Source organism: Mandrillus leucophaeus, unplaced genomic scaffold, assembly GCF_000951045.1.
Source record: "Mandrillus leucophaeus isolate KB7577 unplaced genomic scaffold, Mleu.le_1.0 Scaffold248, whole genome shotgun sequence".
NCBI classification, from domain to species: Eukaryota; Metazoa; Chordata; class Mammalia; order Primates; family Cercopithecidae; genus Mandrillus; species Mandrillus leucophaeus.
This window is the reverse complement of record NW_012102565.1, coordinates 112,132-134,116: the sequence shown is the minus strand read 5'-3', so window position 1 is coordinate 134,116 and position 21,985 is coordinate 112,132. Positions and strand designations below refer to the sequence as shown.

Here is a 21,985-nt window from a genome sequence, read left to right as displayed (position 1 = left end):
AAAAAATGATTAAGTTGAACTAACCGTCTGTATCCTAAAGCAGGGGTAGGCAAACTACAGCCCAAGGGCTAAATATGGCCCACTACCTGTTTTTGTGCAGTTGTGACATTTTATATTTTAAATGATTGGAAAAAGAAACAAAAGAAGAGTAACATTTTGTAGCATGTGAAAACTATATGAAATTCAAATTTCAGTGTCCATAAATAAAGTTTAATTGGAGCACGGTCATACTTGTTAGCTTACATATTGTCTGTGGCAACTTTCACGCTATAATGGCAGAGCTGAGTAATTTAGACAGGGACTGTGGGCCTTGCAAAGCCTAAAATATTTACTACCTGGCCCTGTACAAAAAAGTTTGCCAACCTGTGTTCTAAAAGAGAGAGAGAGAGAATAAAAAAAGACACGGATGTCCTTGGTCTGCTTTTCCTGTGCAGATTGCCATTTTCCAAATATGTCTTCAACGATGGACAGTGCCAGCAGATACATATCTTGTGGTATATATGTAATGTCTAAGAAAGGATGCTGTCATGGTTACTGGAGAGTCTGTGGGCGCTACAGAATGGCACCTGCTCCAGGATGAAGCAGAGCAAGACTTGTGGGTTGGGTTCTCTGACTTGAGACTTCCACTTAACACCAACTGCAGGGCTCCACATGTAGGGACCCTGAGTCTCCACCCTGGACTTTCGTGCCATCCCCTCCACCCCCTCAAAGCAATTTCTTAATTATAAAAAGAAAACTTTCTAGAGGCAATCAACCTGAAACTTTGCTATTATATTTTCATTAACAATACAGCTTCAGCAGAGTAAATTGCCCCTTAACTTGGCCTAAATAGGAAGAGTGACCACCTTAGGATATTCAGGAGTTAACAAACCCAGCGTACACAGTAGTAACACACACATAGCCCCAAACCAGTTGTTATTCAGATGACTCTGTATTTATTCCATTTATTAGTTTGTGACATGAAAATAAAAAGATAAATCACTGGCTAATAGTGTTTTAATGTTTCTTTCTAGAAAACACTGGCATTATGAGATAAAGAACAAGCCCCTGACTTAAAATTGTTCTTTGATAGGCCATGATTTAATGTTTGGAGTTCCTCAGAAGTCCATTAAGTAAAGTATTATATGTAGGAAAAAATAGGAGGAACCTCAGTATTTTGTCTATTTAGAAAGAGCCTTTGGTCAATATTATGAAGTACATCTATTATGACCACAACAAAGACATCCTGAACCCAAAACTTAATTGAAATCAGGGGAGGCCTAAAGATAATCAGACAGTGGCACAAAAATTACATTTATTATGCTTTGCATTTACTTTCCGGGCTTTTCTTTTTTTTGCTTTTCTCTCACTTGACAAACATTTTTTGAGCCCCTGCCACGTGAAAAGTGCTGCAGTTGATACAAAGCATTTCATACATCGCCCCTGCCTTTAAATAGCTTATGTCCAGCTAGGGGCATAAGGTAGGACCACTAAATAATGGTTCAAGGCAGACAGTGACACTTCAATGTGAAGGTGAGATGGTTAGAGTTAGAGGCAGAGAGCCAACTGAAGCCTGGGATTTTACAGGCCAAGGAATCGAGGTAGGATTGGAAATCAGAGTGCGTGTGTGCCCAGAGGGGAAAGGTGCAAATATCTCAGGGCAGGGAGGGAGCTGGTACAGGTGGAGCCAAACGTTTCAGAAGCCATCGATGCAGGGGGCTTTATAGGGAGTGCATGCGCTGAGGGCAGAGGGAAGCTGCGGTACAAAGTGGATTCACTTTTGTTATGGGTGCACTCTGGGTTTGTGCCATGGCTCAGGCTGCATGGCCACTGCTTCCATGGCCATCACCCCAACACTCGGCTCCTACCCACGGTGGGACACCTTCGGAAGGGGTAGCACTACAGAAGTGGTCCCCAGGGGCTGTGGAAGCAGAAGGCTTTGGAGGAGGAGCTGCTCTGCCCCGCCACCAGGGGGCGGTCTGTCATCCCATCAAAGAGGGTGGGAGGAGAAACACCGCCATGGCTTGCTGTTGCCGCCTCTTGGAGAGGTGTAACCTCAATCACGCTCGATCTGTGCTCTCCATTTCCCTGGGTGGCAAGAACACTGGGGAAATCATAGCTAACCTTCTTCTGGTCGGGGACACCCTTTTCCACCTCAGAAACTTGCTTTCAGCTGGGGATGTGCCTTTCCACAGTGGGAGGCTGGGAGAGCGGGACAGTGCCAAGAAGATAGGAGCCGGCAGCTTGGACTTAGGAGAGAACTCAGCATGGGAGGGCAGAGGGGCTCTGCGGCTGCAGCGAGCTGGAGAGAGAAGTTCTGTTCCATAGGTACAAATTGATATCTAATGCATGCTGGGCGGCGGTGCACTAGGTGCTGGGGTAGAAAGAATTCCACACAGCCCGTTTTTGTTCTCCAGTCCACCCCCTGGCAGAGGTGCTAACAGCTGTGAGAGCAGCCAGTAGGGCAGAGAAGGAGAGAAATGAAAAGCGTGGCCCACAATAAACCAGAGAATCAGTCCCAGGAACCCGGAGAGAAGCCTGTAGTGCAGGGATGGCCCTCGGGCTTTGGAGAGACACAGGTAAGAGTCTGACTTCCGGCTGGATCTCTGCTACCCACAAGCCTTGGGTTTACATAATTATTGATCCTTTTGAAGCCTTGTTTCCTCGTGGAGGAATGGTGATAATGCTGTCACAGAAGCATTATGAGGACTAAATGAAATAAAAAAGATCACAAGGAATACCATTTTCTTTTGTGTTCCTACTATGTGCCAGTGACCATGCTAAGTTCTTTATGTACACTTTTTGTCTGTTTAATCCTCACAACCATGAATGACAAGTGCAAACACTGCATGTGACGTGTGACTGCAGCTCCATAAACTCAGCTCCCTTTGGCTGGAAAGTTCGTGGCAGGCCTCTGTGCACTCCGCTGCATGCACACCATAAAGTTCCAATTATTAATAAATGTCTTTGTGATAATTATCAGTGATTCCAAAGTCCTTCTGATAATCCAAAGAACTTTAAATTAAGATACTTGGAAATTCTGCATATTTTTCTCATTCTTTTGCTATCTTTGTAAGAGTTACATTGTATATAAGTATATATTTATCAATAGAAAGCTTTATTTCGTGTTTTCAAATGTAGTCCCTGTTACCTAAAGAAATACAGATTATATATAGGGCTGTTATCTGGTCATAGTCCACTTTAATGAGAACCATGAGTGGACATGAATGTGTAAGAGACAAAACCGAAACCCATTCTCATATGCAATTGAATTCTGTGAGCATCTTAACTGCTGTCATTCCGTAAGAATCATGCTTTCAAATTCTCATCCATGTTATCTAGCATGTGCAGATACTAGTGTCCTCTAAGTGAGACACTCTACCGTAGTTACCCAGTATTTCATCTTGTTACGGAAATGTCACATATGATTAAATCTTACATACCAGACTGATATATGAATGAAAAAATATTCTTCATAGTAAAACAAACTTGAGTTTCTACCTGTACAGAAAAATGTCCCACTGAGGGCTTCTTTTAATACTGTTTAATAGTTTTAATAGGATTCTTAACTCTCTTGGGTAAGTAACCAGTGTTACACCATCAAGTGGAAAGGGAAGGGTTTGTTTAATCTAACAAACACTTATGTTGGCTCAAGCAACATAATTAGTAGGAAAAGCCAAGGAAGTATAGTGATAACATTTTGACTCTCTGTGAGACTATACTATTGCAGCCTACAGGCCACCTTTGGGCATGGCCTGTTGGTGGGAACCTAGTGATTGTAAGATCTCAGTCACAGGTTTACCCTATGGCGTGTCTCTCCAGGAGTCTTTGAACGGGCATCGACAGCTTTCCCAAGAAACGCTTGATGATGGGACGGCTCTTGGCAAACTTGTCCTTCACCTCAATTTCCAGCACGTCAGTGGGCAAGGACACAAAACTGAATTGCTGCAATGAAAGAATATGTCACATCAATTAACTGAGAGGTTGGAGGGCTGGCCAATTCCCAGTCCATCTGCCTTGATGCTGTCACTGTAAAACACCCCAGCTATAATATACATATATATAAAGGGTCTTAGAAATGCTGTGAACCCTGTTTATTCAGTAAATGAGGGGCAGTGACAAGATGCTTCCTCAGGGCTTAAAAACAGGCTTATTCTTTGAGATTCAAACAGTAAAATCAGCACACTTTAAAGAGAAAGAATGCCACCAAAGCCTCACCATACTTGATTGAAGGTATTATCATACTTAAAGAAAGAACAAGCACAAACTCACCTGTAATTAAGAAAATGTACTTTAAATCAACAATGCAATATAGCTTTTCATGATTATGATGGAAGAGATTTCTAGAAGTTTGGTAATACCCTGTATCCTTGAGAGGGGGAAGAGACAAGAATTCTCACACTGTTTTGGTGGGAATGCAAATTGATTTGACCTTTGGGAAGGGAACTGGCAATATTTACTGGCATTTAAACTGCAAATCCCTTCAACCTAGAATTATATTTTTAGGGATTCCCTTCTGGATTAACTTGCGCAAGTGTGCAAAAGATACATTTAACAGGGATGTTTATTGGAGCATTACTAACAATAGCAGAAGACTGAGGAAAAACACAAAACTGTTTACAAAGAGGAAACTGGTTAAGTGAAGGCTGATAAATCTTTGAAACTGAGAACTCTTCCATCGTTAAAAAGAAAGGGGTGAATCAACATGCACCAACATGAAAAGACACCGAGAAATGAAGTGATAAAGCAAAGTGCAGAAGAATACGAAGAGTAGGATTCCATTTGTACTTTGAACTGCAGAGAAAACGTCTAGAGGGAGATGCTCCAAACTGAACTCCAGGAAGTGGGCTGGTAGGGGAGGGAGAAAGCAGGTCTTTTACTTTTCACTTAATTTGATTCTAAAGTATTCATTTGTTAACTGGGTGTGGTGGTGGGCACCTATAATCCCACCTACTTTGGGAGACTGAGGCAGGTGAATTGCTTGAACCTGGGACGTGGAGGTTGCAGTGAGCTGAGATTGCACTACTGGACTCCAGCCTGGATGACAGAGTGAGACTCCATCTCAAAACAATATACACAAAAATTTTAAAAAGTATTCATTTGTTAAATAGTGTATGGTGTGACTTTTAAAATAAAACAGTAACAATTAAAGGAAGACTGTGACCATCAGAAGTTGGCTTGGTCAATATTAATGTCAGGCCTCTGAGCCCAAGCTAAGCCATCATATGCCCCGTGACCTGCACATATACATCCAGATGGCCTGAAGTAACTGAAAAACCACAAAAGAAGTGAAAATGGCCTGTTCCTGCCTTAACTGATGACGTTACCTTGTGAAATTCCTTCTCCTGGCTCAGAAGCTCCCCCATTGAGCACCTTGTGACCCCCACCCCTGCCCGCCAGAGAACAACCCCCTTTGACTGTAATTTTCCACTACCTACCCAAATCCTATAAAACGGCCCCACCCCATCTCCCTTCGCTGACTCTCTTTTCAGACTCAGTCCACCTGCACCCAGGTAATTAAAAAGCTTTATTGCTCACACAAAGCCTGTTTGGTGGTCTCTTCACACGGACGCACGTGAAAATTACAAGTGTAAAAAGGAGACACCGGAAGGTAAAGGTTGGCATTGGCCAGCCCAAACTACTTGGGAGGAGAAGTCTTAATTAACATTGAATGTTACAGTCGCCTTGATCAAAGGCTGTGAAACACCTGAAATAAATATGTATTTTCTTTTATTCTGATGAATCTTAACAGCAACCTTTTTTTTTTTTTTTTTTGAGACAAAGTCTTGCTCTCTCACCCAGGCTGGAGTGCAGTGGCACGATCTCGGCTCACTGCAAGCTCCACCTCCTGGGTTCATGCCATTCTCCTGCCTCAGCCTCTCGAGTGCTACAGGCACCCGCCACCACGCCCGGCTAATTTTTTGTATTTTTAGTAGAGATGGGGTTTCACCGTGTTAGCCAGGATGGTCTCGATCTCCTGACCTCATGATCTGCCTGCCTCGGCCTCCCAAAGTGCTGGGATTATAGGTGTGAGCCACCACGCCCAGCCTAGCAATCTTTTAATGTTAGTTGATTTCTATTTACAGAGATTAAATATGTTGGGCATGCTAATGTGAGTATCTTCTTTGTGGCAGTCAGGATGAGCTGGGGCATGCTGCACTAACAGCCAACTTCCAGGTCTCAGGGGCTTCAAGTTGTATTTCTTGCTCACATTCTCACTGTGGGCTGATAGGGCAGCCACCCCCTCAAGCATTGTCAGTTACAATGACAGAGGCAAAAAGAGCTCCCCCTGCAAATAAGTATTCACTTCCAAACACAGCTCCTTAGAACTAGACACAGGCCCCAGCCACCCTCAGGGAGCAGGAAGTATAATCCTATAGAGTACCTGGGAGATGGACCGAAGAAATATTTGACAAACAATGCTAATGAGTTCTACAGTAACCATGTGGTACATCTGATTGCCATTATAAATTAGTTTTAGTTAACTCCTATATAACTCCTAAGAACTAATCATTCCCAGTACTAAGAAAACTGAATTATGGGCATGTCAAGTTTGAGGATCAAACCCAGGAATAGGTACTACTCTAAAAAGGCCTTCCTAAGTGAGAATCCAGCCCTGCTGATTGTCTCAGGTCCTTAAAACTTCTATATCTTTGGTCCAGTTATTCCATTCTGGAGTGTATTATAATATATCTTCTAATCTAAATGCCCAACAATAGGTTAGGTACATTGTGACATGCACAAATAATAGTTTATACTTTTCTAAATTATAATAATTTATATATAAATATGTATAATTACATGTAACACTAAATGCTAATGAGATGGAAAATGCTTGTTTTACAGTGTTAAGTAACAAAATCAGGACAAATACAATTCATGATCACAATAATATGAATTGTATGAATAAAAGAAGACTGGAAAAAATTACAACAGATTTTATAACAGTTGTTTTACCAAGTAAGAATATATTTTCCCCCATTTCCTTTTTCTGTATTTTCCACGCTTTCTATAATGAGCACCTATTATTTTCACAAGGAAAAACATAATCACCTTTATTAAAATGAGACTGTTTCTACCCACAGTAGCCTACATGGGACACTGAAGTTAACTTATCAAAATGTATTATTAAACTTAGTGGGAGCTTCTGGGTTCTCTCCTCCCTCCACAACTTTCTTCTTAAACTCTCTTCACACACCCACCCCTTCATCCCAGACACCGACCTCTCTTCCCACGAGGCCCTTGTCTCCATGCCGTGGTTACTGGAGTCCATGTAGACCCCCAGCTAGGTCAGGTTCTGTTAAGAACTAGTGAGTAGTCCTGAAAATGTAAAAGTCTGTCTGTTTGTGGACAAGCTACTTGCACCCATGGGCCTCAAGCCAGTATCATGGATTTCACCTGGCTACCCTGACTTGGCCTTTACTTCAAGGCTCTGAAGGAGAAACTTTGGAGTGAGGTAAACTCGGTTTTATTCCTAGCCCTGCACATCCAAGTTTTGGACTCTGTCATTCACAATCACTCCAAACCTCAGCATTTTCACCTGTAGAATGGGAAAAGAAGGCCCACGCCATGTTAGACCAAGTTTCTTCCCTCTCCATTCCTATTCTTTCCAGACCCCACCTGCCCCATGATTTACTATCACCTTCTCCTTTTGACTCTCTGGTTATTGAACTTTCTTAAGTTTACTAACTCATTTCAGCTGGCTCTTAATGACCAGTAATCCTATACCGCTGTTTGTAGTAATCTATAGGCTTATTTCAAATGCTTAGCATGCAGACAAAAGCTATGATTATCCTATTACTAATGCCCACTCTTTGTTTCCAGAGAAACGGCCACTTCTTGGTTAAAAGACAAATTTGTGAACTATATCTGCAAAAGGTTTTTTTTTTTTTTTTTTTTTTAAAGTATATATTGTTGCCCTGAGCCCTCTGCTGGTTTGGGAATTTTATCTCCTTGCATCTTACCTCACTGGTGAAAGAAAGCCAGAGTGGAAATGACAAAGCCAATCCTGGGCATCCTTGGGGGTCTGATGTCTGGCTATTTTCCATCTTTGTCCTTTACCTAGTGATCTGAGCTTTTCAGAGCAACTGTGACACATGCTTGGGCCAACCAGTGAATAAATGGCTCCTCACCTCCTCACAAGCCGTGAAACTGTCCTAAACAAAAGACTATTGACACTCCGGTCAGAAAAGAAAGTTCCTTAGGTCATTTCTTCATCAGAGTCTGAGTTCTCTTTCTTGGCTTCACTTTAGGACTCAACTGTCAGATCTTTTCAACTGAGCAGCAACACCAGGAAGACAGCTGTACAAGGCCCACCGCTGGGGCCACTATGAGCAAGCATGATGCATATAGTATTCCTACAGGGTCAAGGGCCCTTCTGGCTAAAAGTAAAGCTTTCTTTTGTTTAAGTGCAGGTGTTGGGATTCTTACTTTTTCTTTGACCAGTGGGTCTTAGCCTTGGTTCTCAGAATAATCTGGAAGCTTCCACAATAGTACCCATTACTGGGTCCCACTTTTGACTATATTAGACTCCCTTGAGAGAGCGGGACACTGGTAGTGTTTAAAGGTTCCCAGGTGACTCCACTGTGCAACTGGGTGGAGAACTACTGTTCTCTCAGTAATAATCTATTTTAATATCAAATAATGTTATAGTTAGGAAAATATTTCTTACACCAAATCTAAATCATCCTCTGTGGCTTCAATATTTAGTCCAATGATCTGTAAAGCATTCTTCAAGCCTGAGTTTAATAGCTTTTTTTTTGTTGGCATTCTTATTAATGGCAGTGGATGGAAGTGGATCTCTACCCATTAGATGCCAGTGACACCCGCCTAGATATGACAGCCAAAAATGTCTCCAGTCATTGCCTCATGTCCTTTGGGGAAACAAAATCACCCTTGTTGAAAACCACTGATGTGCTCCTATCATATTCAATCTTCCAGAGAGATATTAGGGCTGGTGCTGCAATATAGGAGGATATTATTTATTTTATTTGTGTTGTTTACTCAATAGGCCATTTATAGAAGTACAATGCTTAACTTATTATATTCCATTTTGCTTCAGAAAAGATCTGAGGTAGATCGCCTCTAAAACAGAACTTTTATAAATTGAACTTAATGAAATTAAAACTGGGTAACTAACTAAAGGAAATATTTAATTGGCAATTAAGTAAACTGGTAGCAGTTGCATAATGAGCAATTTAGGCAGAGATTAGGAGAATGTTGGTAAATAAAGGGGGGAAAGTTGTTTCCATTCATTCATAAACATTTGTTGGGCACTGGCTCTGAGCTGGGTGCTGGGACACAGCTACCACCCTTCTGTGCTGGAGTGCTGGGGCCAAAGCCTCCAACTCTAGACTTCAGAGTGTTACACTGCAGGCAGACAATGACAAAGCAGAAGATACTATAGTAAGGCTTCCCAAAGGCCCAGCACAGTGGACAGGTAGAGATGATTTCCCAGAGAACATAATGCTTTAACTGAGTCTTAAAAAATAAACAATTGGCCAGGTGCAGTGGCTCACGCCTGTAATCCCAGCACTTTAGAAGGCCAAGGCGGGTGGATCACGAGGTTGAGAGTTCAAGACCAGCCTGGCCATGATGGTGAAACCCCGTCTCTACTAATAATTACAAAAATTAGCCAGGCATGGTGGCAGGCGCCTGTAATCCCAGCTACTTGGGAGGCGCCTGTAATCCCAGCTACTTTTAGAGGAAAATTGCTTGAACCCGGGTGGTGGAGGTTGCAGTGAGCCAAGATCGTGCCACTGCACTCCAGCCTGGGTGACAGAGTGAGACTCCATCTCAAACAAACAAACAAACAAACAAACAAAAGAGCAAGTATCGGTGGGATGAAGAGGGGTGGGAGGAACATTCCAGGTAGAGGGGTGCCATGGGCAAGGGCTGAAGTTCACAGAGTACATGAGTCCCTTGGGGAACTGAAAGTGGCTTACTACATCTGGGTCATATTGAAGGATCTGGTTGTGGATGAAACTGAATAGATAAGTAGAATCCAGACCATGAACAGCCTCCTGGCCAGAGCTTGGACTTATCCTGAAGGCATCTGGGAGCAACTGAAGGATCTGCACCATGCAAATGATATACTCAGATCTGCAGTGTAGAGAAGTCACTGCGGCAGTGCTGAGGGGTGGCCCGTAGATGGGTCAGGCCTGGAGGAGGCAGATCAGGTAAGGTAAGCGCAAAGTTGGGGTGGGGGGAAGACTAGCAGGCAAGGAGAAAAGGGTGGCAGAGTGTGGACTGGTTAAATGTCAGTGAGAGTTATGGCACGTGGGAGAGGAAGAGGTCACAAATTCCCAAGCCTGGATTCCCAAGATTGAGAGCATGTGGAAGGAGTAACATAGCTAGGAATGCAGAGGGGCTGAATGTGTGTCCCAAAGCAATGAAGGAACAGAATGATGGAAATGGGGGCCTGGGTATGGAAGGATAGAAGACTGTACAGGGCTGGAGGGCTTGTGATATTTTAACAAGATCTAGGGTATAAGTGCAGGAATGGATGGCTCGTGGTGAATGGAATTGAAGGTCAAAGAGATTGCGGTGGTCAAGAAAACTATGAGTCATTCATGTCGACCTTGATCATCTGGAGAATTGTAGGTCTTGGGCATTGTTAAAGAAAAATAAAAATGGGGCTGGGCACGGTGGCTCATGCCTGTAATCCCAGCACTTTGGGAGGCCGAGGCGGAAGGAATGCTTGAGGTCAGGAGTTTGAGACTAGCCTGGCCAGCATGGTAAAACCCCGTCTCTACTAAAAATACAAAAATCAGCCAGGCGTGGTGGTGGGCGCCTGTAATCCCAGCTACTCAGGAGGCTGAGGGAGGAGAATCATTTGAACCCAGGAGGCGGAGGTTGCAGTGAGCCAAGATCAGGCCACTGCACTCCAGCCTGGGGGACAGAGCAAGACTCCATCTCAATAATAGTAATAATCATCATCATAATAATAAAGAAAAATAAAAATAGAGGCCACAGTCTAGATATACCCCAAGGCCAACTGCCCATTACCATGTAACCCAAACTTGTCATCTTAATTTCCCTGAAAGGTTTTTTCTAATTACAAACACAAAATGTAAGCTTTAACATCCTTCTCCACAAGATTCAGCGAAATTAAACCAGCCAGCTATAGACAAATCGTCTTAAACAGCTCTGTTTTGCTTGAAAAGAAAAATGATAATGTATAACAGCCAATCATGAAAAAATTCAAAATACTTCCTCCTTTATGCTTTATGTTGTAACTGCTTCATGGAGCTTCTTACCACTTGGTTTGAAGTCTCCCAGATTGTAATCTGTACTTTTTGTGTGACAGTAAACTTAGCAATTTTTCCTAACTTGATCTGCTTTTATTGTTGATAATACAAAGGGAAGATTGTGCCATGGGTAGAAAGAGTTTTACTGGCTGTGGCAGAGTAAATAGTGGGGACCCATTATTGCCTCAATGTAGCTAAGATGATTAAGAATATGGATGTGAGGGTGATGCTATAATTAAAAAGGAGAAAACTTCGTGAGAAATTTCAGACGTGAGTTAGAAAGTATTTTCACTTACTATTTTCATTTAGGGAGAGGTATGAGAAAAGATGACTCCAGTCTGTGAGAACAGAGGTAGAATGATTCATTTATGCACACTCATAAATTTATGAAATTCAGGAAAGGTTAAGGATAGAAAACTGGCAAGGAAAGTTAATTTGATTTGGGTTGTGTGAAGTTTGAAGGGGTAGAGGATATTCAAGAGTCAGGCAGGAATACCAATCAGAAGTGGAGATTAGATACCTCACGATGTGGAGGAAGGGTGGTCTTAATTGTGTGATATAAGTCATGACATCGGTTAGACTGGCATCTAGCTTTGTCTCTCCTCTCTTGCAGCCAGATATAAACGGGGGAAATGAAACACAGGTTTCATTCACAAGAGGCTGCCTGGTACCATTCAGCCAACACCATTATTTATTACTAATGGGAATTAAATGGACTGAGCTTGGTGCTTTCTGTGTAAAAGTTCTCCCTGGAGGAGAAAGAACAGGAAAGAAGCAAATGGAGCATGTGAACTACAGCTACTTTTCCTTAGAACCTTGCGATGTATGTGACTTTCAATTCAGGTGGCACTAGTCATTAGGTTTAAAAATGACATTCAAAAATAGTGCTGCCTAAAGTCAAGGACAATGATAGACAACTCCATTAGTAGAGCAGGAATTGAATCAGGAGCATTCTTCCCCCATCTCGGGAGCAACATAACAGCGTTTTAGATTAAGAAGTGGTGCCCTTGGAGTCTGGTCATGGGAGAAGATCTGCCCCTCCCAGTAGTGTGTGGTTTGACTCTATCCTAGGAAGGAAATGCCAGAGACCATACTGACCATACTGCTGAGACGTAAGCCTAACTGCAGGGAATCTGCATATATACATATATGGAAAGTTTATATTTCTTCTTGAAATATTTGCATAAGAGCAAATAAGCTGGATTTTCTTTTCTTTTTTTTTTTTTTTGAAACAGAGTCTCGCTCTGTTGCCCAGGCTGGAGTGCAGTGGCCGGATCTCAGCTCACTGCAAGCTCTGCCTCCTGGGTTTATGCCATTCTCCTGCCTCAGCCTCCCGAGTAGCTGGGACTACAGGCGCCTGCCACCTCGCCCGGCTAGTTTTTTGTATTTTTTAGTAGAGACGGGGTTTCACTGTGTTAGCCAGGATGGTCTCGATCTCCTGACCTTGTGATCTGCCCGTCTTGGCCTCCCAAAGCGCTGGGATTACAGGCTTGAGCTACCGCGCCTGGCCAATAAGCTGTATTTTTGTCAAGCCTTCACCATCTCTCTCCATATGAGAATCCTCAGCCACAAAATAGAATAATATTATTTTTATTTATAGGTACTGCTATGGCAAATTAGGCCAATATTTAGTTGTAACTTGGGAGAATGGGAAGTAAGATCTCTGTGTGTGTGTTTAAATAGGTAATATGTATATAGTTGTATATTATATATAAAAGTGTGTATATTATATATTTGCATATTATATATCTGTACATACTTATATATATACATATACACATACATATATTACACATATATGTATTCTGTCTATATCTGTATCCATATCTATATTTATATCCATATGTATATCTCCAATCTTTTACTTCTGGAGATGATTCACTTAAACACCTATAAAGAAAGCATAGGATTGGATGAACAGACTGGAAACTAAGAACAAAATCTGCTGTGTGATCATAAGCAATGTTAACTGATCTTCTTGTGCCTACTTTAAAGTACCCAGAACACGGAAGGAAGAAAAGAGCTATTATTCTAACTTTGCCTTCTGCACATGCTTTGTTGGTAAACTGTCATCATCCATGATGCTCCTCATCTGCATATCTTGGTCAACCTTGATCAACCCTTGGTCAACCTTCAGGAGCCCAGTCAGTCAGTGAGTCTAAATTTTCTTCCTCACTCCAGAGTCCATTCTTTTCTCTTTACTTCCACTGCCACTGGTCTAGGTGTGGGTCTTGTCATTGCTTGTCCTGTAATAACTTCTTAACTGGAGTCCCTGTCTTCAGCTTCTCTCTTACAATTGCCAGTAAAGTTATATCTCTGAAACACAGAAAAGCTTTGTACACAGAAACCACACGTGACGAACTGAGCACAATGATAAATGAGGAAATGAATGAATGGCAACTTCCTGTGGTAACTGGATAATGATACTGCAAAAATGGAATACAATCCAAGGTTGTGGGTCAGCTTAAATACACTCCTGTATGCATGCTAGATGGCACACTCAAAGCCCAACTCATACCAGTTATTGTTCTGGCAGAAAATCTAAGGATTATATTATGGTGATGGACTTCTCTGAAGAGGAGGCAAAGTGACTCTTCATCTGGTGTGGGGTGTGGCCACCTACACAGGTTGGCACTGAAGGATAATAAATGTGGTAGAGAGAATTCTGAGATGGTCCTCAAGATTCCTGCTCCCTGTGTATACACCCTGTATAATCCCCTTCCACTGGGTGCAGGTGGGGCCTGTGAATGTGTTGGATGCCAAGCTGTGATTAGATTACCAAGCAACTGGCCTTGAATTAATCAGTCAAAGGGGAGATTATTTGGGTGGGCCTGAGCTAATTAGATCAACCCTTAAAAACAAAAAGAGTGGGCCCTGTCTGAAGTCAGAGGGACAAATGTGAGAAGGATTCAATGCAAGGGACATTCTCCATCACTGGCTTTGATGATGGAGAGGGTCAGGTGTCAAGGATTGCTCTGGCCAATAACTAGCAAGGATCTCAATTATGCCAACAACCTGAATGATCTTGGTAACAATGTTTTCACCAGACAAACCCCTAGATGAGAACACAAGTGGACTAACACCTTGATTTCAGCCTCTGAGATCCTGAGCAGAGAACTCAGGTTGTGCCCAGACTTCCGACCTATAGAATTGTGAGATAATAAATGGCTGCTCTTATAAGTTACTAAGTTTGTGGCAATTTATTACGTACTGATAGAAACCTAATGCAGTAGTCTAAATTAGGGCAAGTAACAGCAGAATAGAGATATATTTTGAACAAATATGAAGTTGCTTGTTGACAGTTGATGTTTAAATCAGTATATGATGTAGATCTCTGAAACTGGTTTCTATGTGATGTTGACAATTCTAAGAAAAAGAACTCTGAAGGGAAGTACTAGGTTAAAAGGGTGAAGAGATTTCTTTACTGTTAGGTGTCTCAAAGCCTTTAATTATACAAATGTGCATTGTGAATTTGCAAGATAGTATGCAGTGCTACTATTTATATAGAAATTTTATTTCTATATAAATAAAATTTATATAAATTAATATTTATATAGAAATATAGAAATAAAATTTCTATATAAATTTTAATTATATAGCATTTTAATTTATATATTTACATAGAAAATATATATATTCTAGAAAATAAAAATTTTTAAATTAATTCAAGAGGAAATAGAAAATCTCAATAAATAACAAATAAATGAATTGATAATCAAACGTCGTGTAACCGGAACACCTTATAAGTACATTTTACCAAAACTTATTGGATCAGATAATCCCTGTCTTATATAAGCCAACCAAGACAATTTTTAAAAAGGGACAGCTACCCAAATCATTTTCTAAAGATAAGACATCTTTGATATAAACTGAACAAGCATAAGAAAAGAAGTGAAAGGCATTTTATTAACATAGATAATTACAAAAATCCTAAACAAAATTAGCTGCAAATCAAAAACAGTATTTGTATGAAAAATACTAAAATATGTCTTCCAGGCCAAGTGCTATCCATATGATCCCTCCTCTGAAATCAAGAGACCCTTTCTCCTCGGTCATTTCTAATGTTATTCAGGAGGGTGTGCAAGACTGTTGACATTCACCTTATATACTAACTTTATTTCATCTTACTTTTTACTAAAACATTTCCCTGGTTTCCTGTTTCTCACCTATATTTAAATACATTTTATCTTGCTGTATTATATGTATTTTTTATGTTTTCAGTACTAGAAGGAATGCAAATATTTGGAAGTGTATCTATATATAAACATGGATGTAAAAGGATGTTCTGTGACCTCAGATTTGGCACTTTTGTGCTCATAGGAAAACTCAGGTCATTAAGTGCCCCATGATTGGTCAACCATTGGGGCCAGATACCCTCCTCATCCCATCAGACAGCTTGTTAGTAAGAAAATCTTGACTCCGTCTCTCCTCATCCCAGTCCCAATAATGCAGCCATAATCCTTGCAGAGAAAAGTTGAGGGCGATCTCTAAATCCCTTTCCATGACTCTGTTTTCTCTCAAAGGTGCTGGAGTAGAAAAAAGGGACAAAATAATATATGTCCTCTTTCTTCTCTGCGATGGCTTGAATATCCCTACCAAAACTCATGTTGAAATTTAACTGCCATTATAACAATATTAGAGGTGGGACCTTTGAGACGTGATTAGATCATGAAGGCTCTGCCCTCATAAATTAATTAATGCCATTATTGAAAGCATTAATTATCAATGGGTTCCTGATAAAAAGAACGACTTTGGCCTGGTTCTCCTTTCTCTTGTCTCTTGCTTCTGCTTCTGTCTTTCTACTATGTTCTCACCAGATGCCAGTGCCATGCTACTGGACTTCCCAGCTTCCAGAACTGTGAGCTGAATAAACGTCTTTTATTTATAAATTACCCAGCCTGTAGTATTCCATTACAGCAACAGAAAATGAACCAAGACAATTTCCAAGACCCTCAAACCACAATTCTGACCTGTACTGGATGGCACAGGAGGCTGGGGCAAGAAACGAGAGATGTAAGCTGAATATAAAATTAGACTTGATTGGATTACTTATAAATACAAGTGACCAGAAGGTTACGGAATGTGGCCCAAGACATTATTAAGATACCCTACTGAATTGAGACTGCTCAATAAAGCATCTATCTATCTATCTATCTATCTATCTATCTATCTATCTATCTATCTATCTATCTATTCATCCATCCACATGTGTACATCTGCAGATATGTACACGTGTGTGTGTGTGTGTGTGTGTGTGTGTATGTGAGTGTCTTGGTAAATATATAAAATATCCCCTTCTATTCAAATGTCCTCAATTATATTAACTGGGCTTGAAAGCTCATTGCAACTCCATTGCTATGGCTTTATGGCTTTGCCATTCCACTGTTCCACATTACCGGCAGGCTGCATAATATCCCCTTTTGATTACTCTGTATAATCACTGGACTTGTGCTGTATTAATTCTGTTTGTATGTTTCTCTCAAAAACACACTAAGTTATACCCATGCCCATTAATTCCTCCCTAATATATAATGTTCTCTTAGTCAAGAATGGATGCATTAATAACTTAATGTTTGTTATAAGCTTTTACAAGATACATAATACCTTCTTTGCTCCTGTTCTGGGCTTAAAATTTAAAAAAAATCCCAGAAAATGTGAGATAAGCTAATTAATCATGGTATTAGTATAGCAATAATTACATAATACATGAAATCAATAGCATAACCACAGTAATTCAGTTGTTACAAAATTGCAATTTAAAGTAATTTATAATATGACAAGAACTCTATTGATTTTTCCTGATATTTTTAACTTTGAAAAGACTGTTGTTTTTATTTTATTTATTTTTAAATTTGAGACAAGGTCTTGCTCTGCCACCCAGGCTGGAGTGCAGTGGTGTGATCATGGCTCACTGCAGCCTTGACCTCCCAGGCTCAAGCCATTTTCCCACCTCAGCTTCCTGAGTAGCTGGAACTACAGGCACACACCACCATGCTCAGCTAATTTAAAATTTTTTGTGTGTGGAGATGGGGTTCTGCTATGTTGCCTAGTCTGGTCTTGAACTCCTGGACTCAAGCAATCCTACCACCTTGGTTTCCCAAAGTGTTGGGATTAGAGGCGTGAGCCACTGCACCTGGCCTGTTCATATTTTTTTAGTAACTTTTTTTCCAGGCTAATAACCCATTGTCCTGAAAAATGCTGAGAAAGCTACACGGAGCAAAGCCTGTCACGACTTGAGATTTGTCATTGGAGCATAGTTATTTTCTTCCAGCAAGACAAGCCTGATGGAGACAAAGATGGGGACCTACTAAGAGGGCCCCCAAAAGGATGGATTCACAGTCAGAGATGAGCCTGGCTGAAGTGGAATTTCTGCTGTGGCCGTTTTATGTAGATATGCCAAAGACAACTAACTGCCTACCGTCTCTGAAATGTCTTTGGTTCTCTCCCAGCTGCCTGCTCCATCATTCCTGATTCTTGTATTTCCTCATTTCTAGATACTCCCTTGGCTCTGTCTGTACCTGGTTTCATGTTCTTCTGAAGCCTTCATGCTTAGAAATCTACTTAGATCTGCTCTCCTCAGACTCTAGCCCCACCTTGGATTTTTGGTACCAGTCTTAGAGGACGTCACTTTTAACGTTAGTCTTCAGCTTAACAAATTTCAATCAATGAACAAGGCACCCAGTTCCAGCTCCAATCTGTAGTGTTTGCTAATTTTCGTGGTGTAAATACTCCCACGGTGGCTGATTTCACTAAATGTGGAGTTGGGAAGAGATGCGCATGGTTGGCTCCTGTCAGCTCACATGAGGTGGTTCCAGCTCACCACCCACCACCATGGATGGATGTGCCAAGCTAACCCTTGCCCAGCTCACTCTATTCCTCCATAAGACATTGGCAATGGTTTTCAAGTTTTACTGCTGCTCTCAAAAACTCTATCTTATGTCCTCAGAAGCTGAAAAATGATGCTAACAGACAAGTACAAGGAACACTTTGGCAAGTGAATACCAAACAGTGTGTCTCTGGGTCCCAGGTTCAGTGAATGAGCCTCAGGCATCACCGTAGAACAACAGGCCGTACCTCTAGTCTCCCACCCCGTGTAAACAGGAGAGTGTCCCCTGTGTTTTTTTGTTGGTGTTCCATTCATGAGTTCCTTTCATAAAATGGTTCAGCAGCTGATTTTACTAACAAAAGAACCGATTTTGTACTTAGATGATGGTTGTCTATGTCTGGGGACTTAAAAAATCATTTGTGAAACTGCTGTCCTGGGGAAATAATGCCATCCTTAGGGCTGCTCACACACTCACCACCAGTACCAGCTCTGCATTTCAGAGACTGATTTTCTTCCATAAATGTGATTTTTGTGCTAATGACACTATGTTTACTTTGTCCAGGTCAAAAGCACACTTTAATGTCTGATTAAATTATCTCATAATCTCTAATCAGTCAGGACTGAAGTGAATGATCTATCTTAAACCAATCAGAGATTGTTTAGAACTCCTTGGGGCTGGCTGATGACAGTAATCATTTAGCAATTGTGACCACGAGTCTTGGCCAGGCACTGCGATTTATCTCCAGGCAATGGGGCTTTTAGCTTAACCTGGCTGTTTGTTCTGCTCCATCAACAAGGTTTTGGCAATTTCCCTTTCTAATAAGTCTCATTCTCATTTACTCATGATGTTGTTGAAATGATTAAATGCAGTAACTCTGGTAAACAATGTAACGGTATATATAATTCTGGTAAAGCACTCGGTATCAAGAAGTATCCTCAAAAAGCCGGATGCCGTGGCTCATGCTGGCAATCCCAGCACTTTGGGAGGCTGAGGCGGGCGGATCACCTGAGATCAGGAATTCAAGACCGGCCTGGCTAACCAACATGGTGAAACCCCATCTCTACTAAAAATGCAAAAAAAATTAGCCAGGCGTGGTGGTGTGTGTCTGTAATCTTAGCAACTCGGGAGGCTGAGGCAGGAGAATTGCTGGAACCTGGGAGGCGGAGGTTGCAATTAGCCAAGATTGTACCACTGCACTCCAGCCTGGGTGACAGCATGAGACTCCTTCTCAAAAAAAAAAAAAAAACAAACTCCAACAAACAAAAAACAATAAAAAACAAGAAGTATGCTCTAAAGGTTCAGCTCCAACCCTGACCCCTGGTGTTTATGCCCATATTTGACTCTTCAAGTCTGGCAATGGTTTGGGTAATTGTAGGTAATGTTTTGGTTATGCTTAAATTGTTTGGTAATGTTTTGGTTAGGTTGGTGCAAACGTAATTGCAATTTTGGCCATTACTTTTAATGGCAAAGCCGCAATTACGTTTCCACCAATGTAATATTTAATGTCTCACAGACAGCATCAGCATTAGAAAACAGCCTGAGCTCCCTGTACCGTTTGTGTAATGTTCTTCTCACACACCAGAGCCCTAGTTTAAACATACTGTAGAGAGATAAGCAAAGGGATATTGAGGAGACCATAAGACAAAAATGAGGGATTGTGGCTAAGTATATTTACCTCCACACTTGTCTGTGTTCATGCCTCAGCCTGATCCAGGCTTCCTCATCTCCCACCTGGCTTCTGTAATTGTCTCCTAACTGATGTCCTTGCTCCCTGCCTCCTATCAGCAGAGTCAGGGAGTCTGTGTTCCACACCTCACCAGCAGCCATCACTGTTGATATTCTTCAGTTTGGCCATACCATTGCACACTGGTGAGTGTGCAGTGGTATCACACTGTCATTTTAATTTTTATTCCTGGATGTCAAAAGAAGTTAAGCAGCTTTTCATAGGTTTAGTGGCATTTGGACATCCCTGCTTTGTGCGTTGCCCGTTGAAGTCTTTGGTCCATTTTTCTGTTGGTGTCTGTCCTTTTTCTTTTTGATTTCTAGGGGGTAGTGTTTGTAGTCTAAATATTAGTTCTTTGTCACCTAGACTTAGCTCAACATCTTTACCCACTCTGTGGCTTTCTCTTAATGTAAAGTTTTGATGAACAGTGGTTCTTAATTTTATTGTCATTCAGTTAATTAATCTTTTATTTTATGATTAATGCTTTCTATATTCCATTTAAGTTTTTTTTTTTTGCTTCCACAAGGTCGTGAAAGTATTCTCACTTGTTTTCTTATGAATTAGAAGCTTTATTATAATAATTCCATATCTAGATGTACAATTGATTTGGAATAGACTGTGTATGTTGTGAGACTGCATTCGAGGTTTATTTCTTTTCTATATGGACAGCAAATTGACCCAGCATCAAATTTTGAACAGGCTGTCCTTTCCGTAACGCACAGCAGCACCGCTGTCAGAAAACGACGATGATATGTGGTGCATCTACTTCTGGATTCTAATCGATTTAATTAGCTATTTGTCTGTTCTGTGCCCATGCCACACTATTTAATTCTTAGAGCTTCATATTTTGTATGGACATCTGGCAGTATAAAATTCCTGCCTTTTTTTCTTTTTCAAGACTCTTACCTCTACTTGGCATTTTGTATTTCTATACAAATGTTAGAATTAACTTGTCAAGTTACATTAATGTATCTCCCAGGATTTTGATTAGGATATCACTGAAACCACAGATCGATTTGGGGAAGAATTGACACCTAAAGAATATTGACTTTTCTAAGCCTTGAACAATATCTCCTTTCATCTAGGCTGTTTTAAATTTCTCTCAGCAATGTGGTAGTGCATGGTGTAACCATCTTCCTCCTCTGGTTAGATTTATTCCTTAGTTTTTGATGGTATTGTAAATAATATCTTTTAACAATTTTTATTTTCTGCTTGCATATAGAAATATGATTTATTGTACATATTTACCTTTTATTTATTCAATGACTTGGCTACATTCACTAATTAATTTGGGTAGTTTGGGTAGTGTTTTATACTGTATACTGACACAATAATGTTATCTGAGAATACAGACAGTTTTGATTCTTCCTTTCCAGTGCTGACATACTTTGTTTATTTTTTTACCTTGTTGCACTGGCTAGAATCTCTAGCACAATATTAAATAGAAGTGTCTAAAGTGTGCATCCTTGTCTTGTTCTTGATTCTAAGGAAATATATTTTAATATTTTACCAGTAAGTATAGTGTTTGCTGTGGATTTTATTGTTGTTATTATTATTAATATATTAAGTCCTCTATCGGATTGAAAATGTAAAAAGTAAAGTAGAGGTTCCTCTTCAATGACCTTTCTCCCCTTCTAATTAGGAATAAATAGTCACTTCTCTTAGAAGCAAAATTTATTCAAAGACCTGTGCTAACATTCTTAAATATCTGCTAGCCATAATAAAGAAATCAATGTACTTTATGTTCTTAGCTCCCACAATTTAGCCTAAATATTTACCCTGGCATGCTTATACTGGTTCAAGCAAGCATTAGGTCATAGCCTGTTCCTCTTCCTTATTTGAAGGTGTTTTTACCTTTCTCAGCATTCCACAAGTTACTTCCTCCTTCCTTTGTTCTCCTCTGCCTTTGCCTCTTTTTAAAAGTTCTAAGTTGCTAGCCAATTGGGACAAATACAGAATGTGAGGTTCTGTTTCAGCCAATGGAAACTGGACACAGCAGTAGGGTGGACATGTCAGGTTATAAATGACGTTGTGTCCTTTGTTCGGCGTACTCTCATGGCAAAACTGCTGGTGAGTGTACCCTTTCTGCAGAAAGTAAAAACGGCTTTGCTGAGGAAATTACATTTTTATTCAAGTGCTATTTCTTTATGGCATTGGGAAACAAGCATTTCTAACAAAAAAGTTACCTCCTATTCCTAGTTTTGTAG

General features: G+C 40.7%; 1 protein-coding gene across 1 annotated transcript in view; it reads right to left on the bottom strand.

Annotated features, from left to right (window-relative positions):
* The window catches only part of HECW1 (HECT, C2 and WW domain containing E3 ubiquitin protein ligase 1), a gene marked incomplete at its 5' end in the record, with an annotated part of 255,628 nt that overhangs the window by 122,525 nt on the left and 111,118 nt on the right, over positions 1–21,985 (bottom strand). The window contains one exon of the mRNA XM_011983285.1: positions 3,782–3,924. Within this exon, the coding sequence (XP_011838675.1) occupies positions 3,782–3,924 (143 nt within the window). The remainder of the gene's footprint in view (positions 1–3,781; positions 3,925–21,985) is intronic.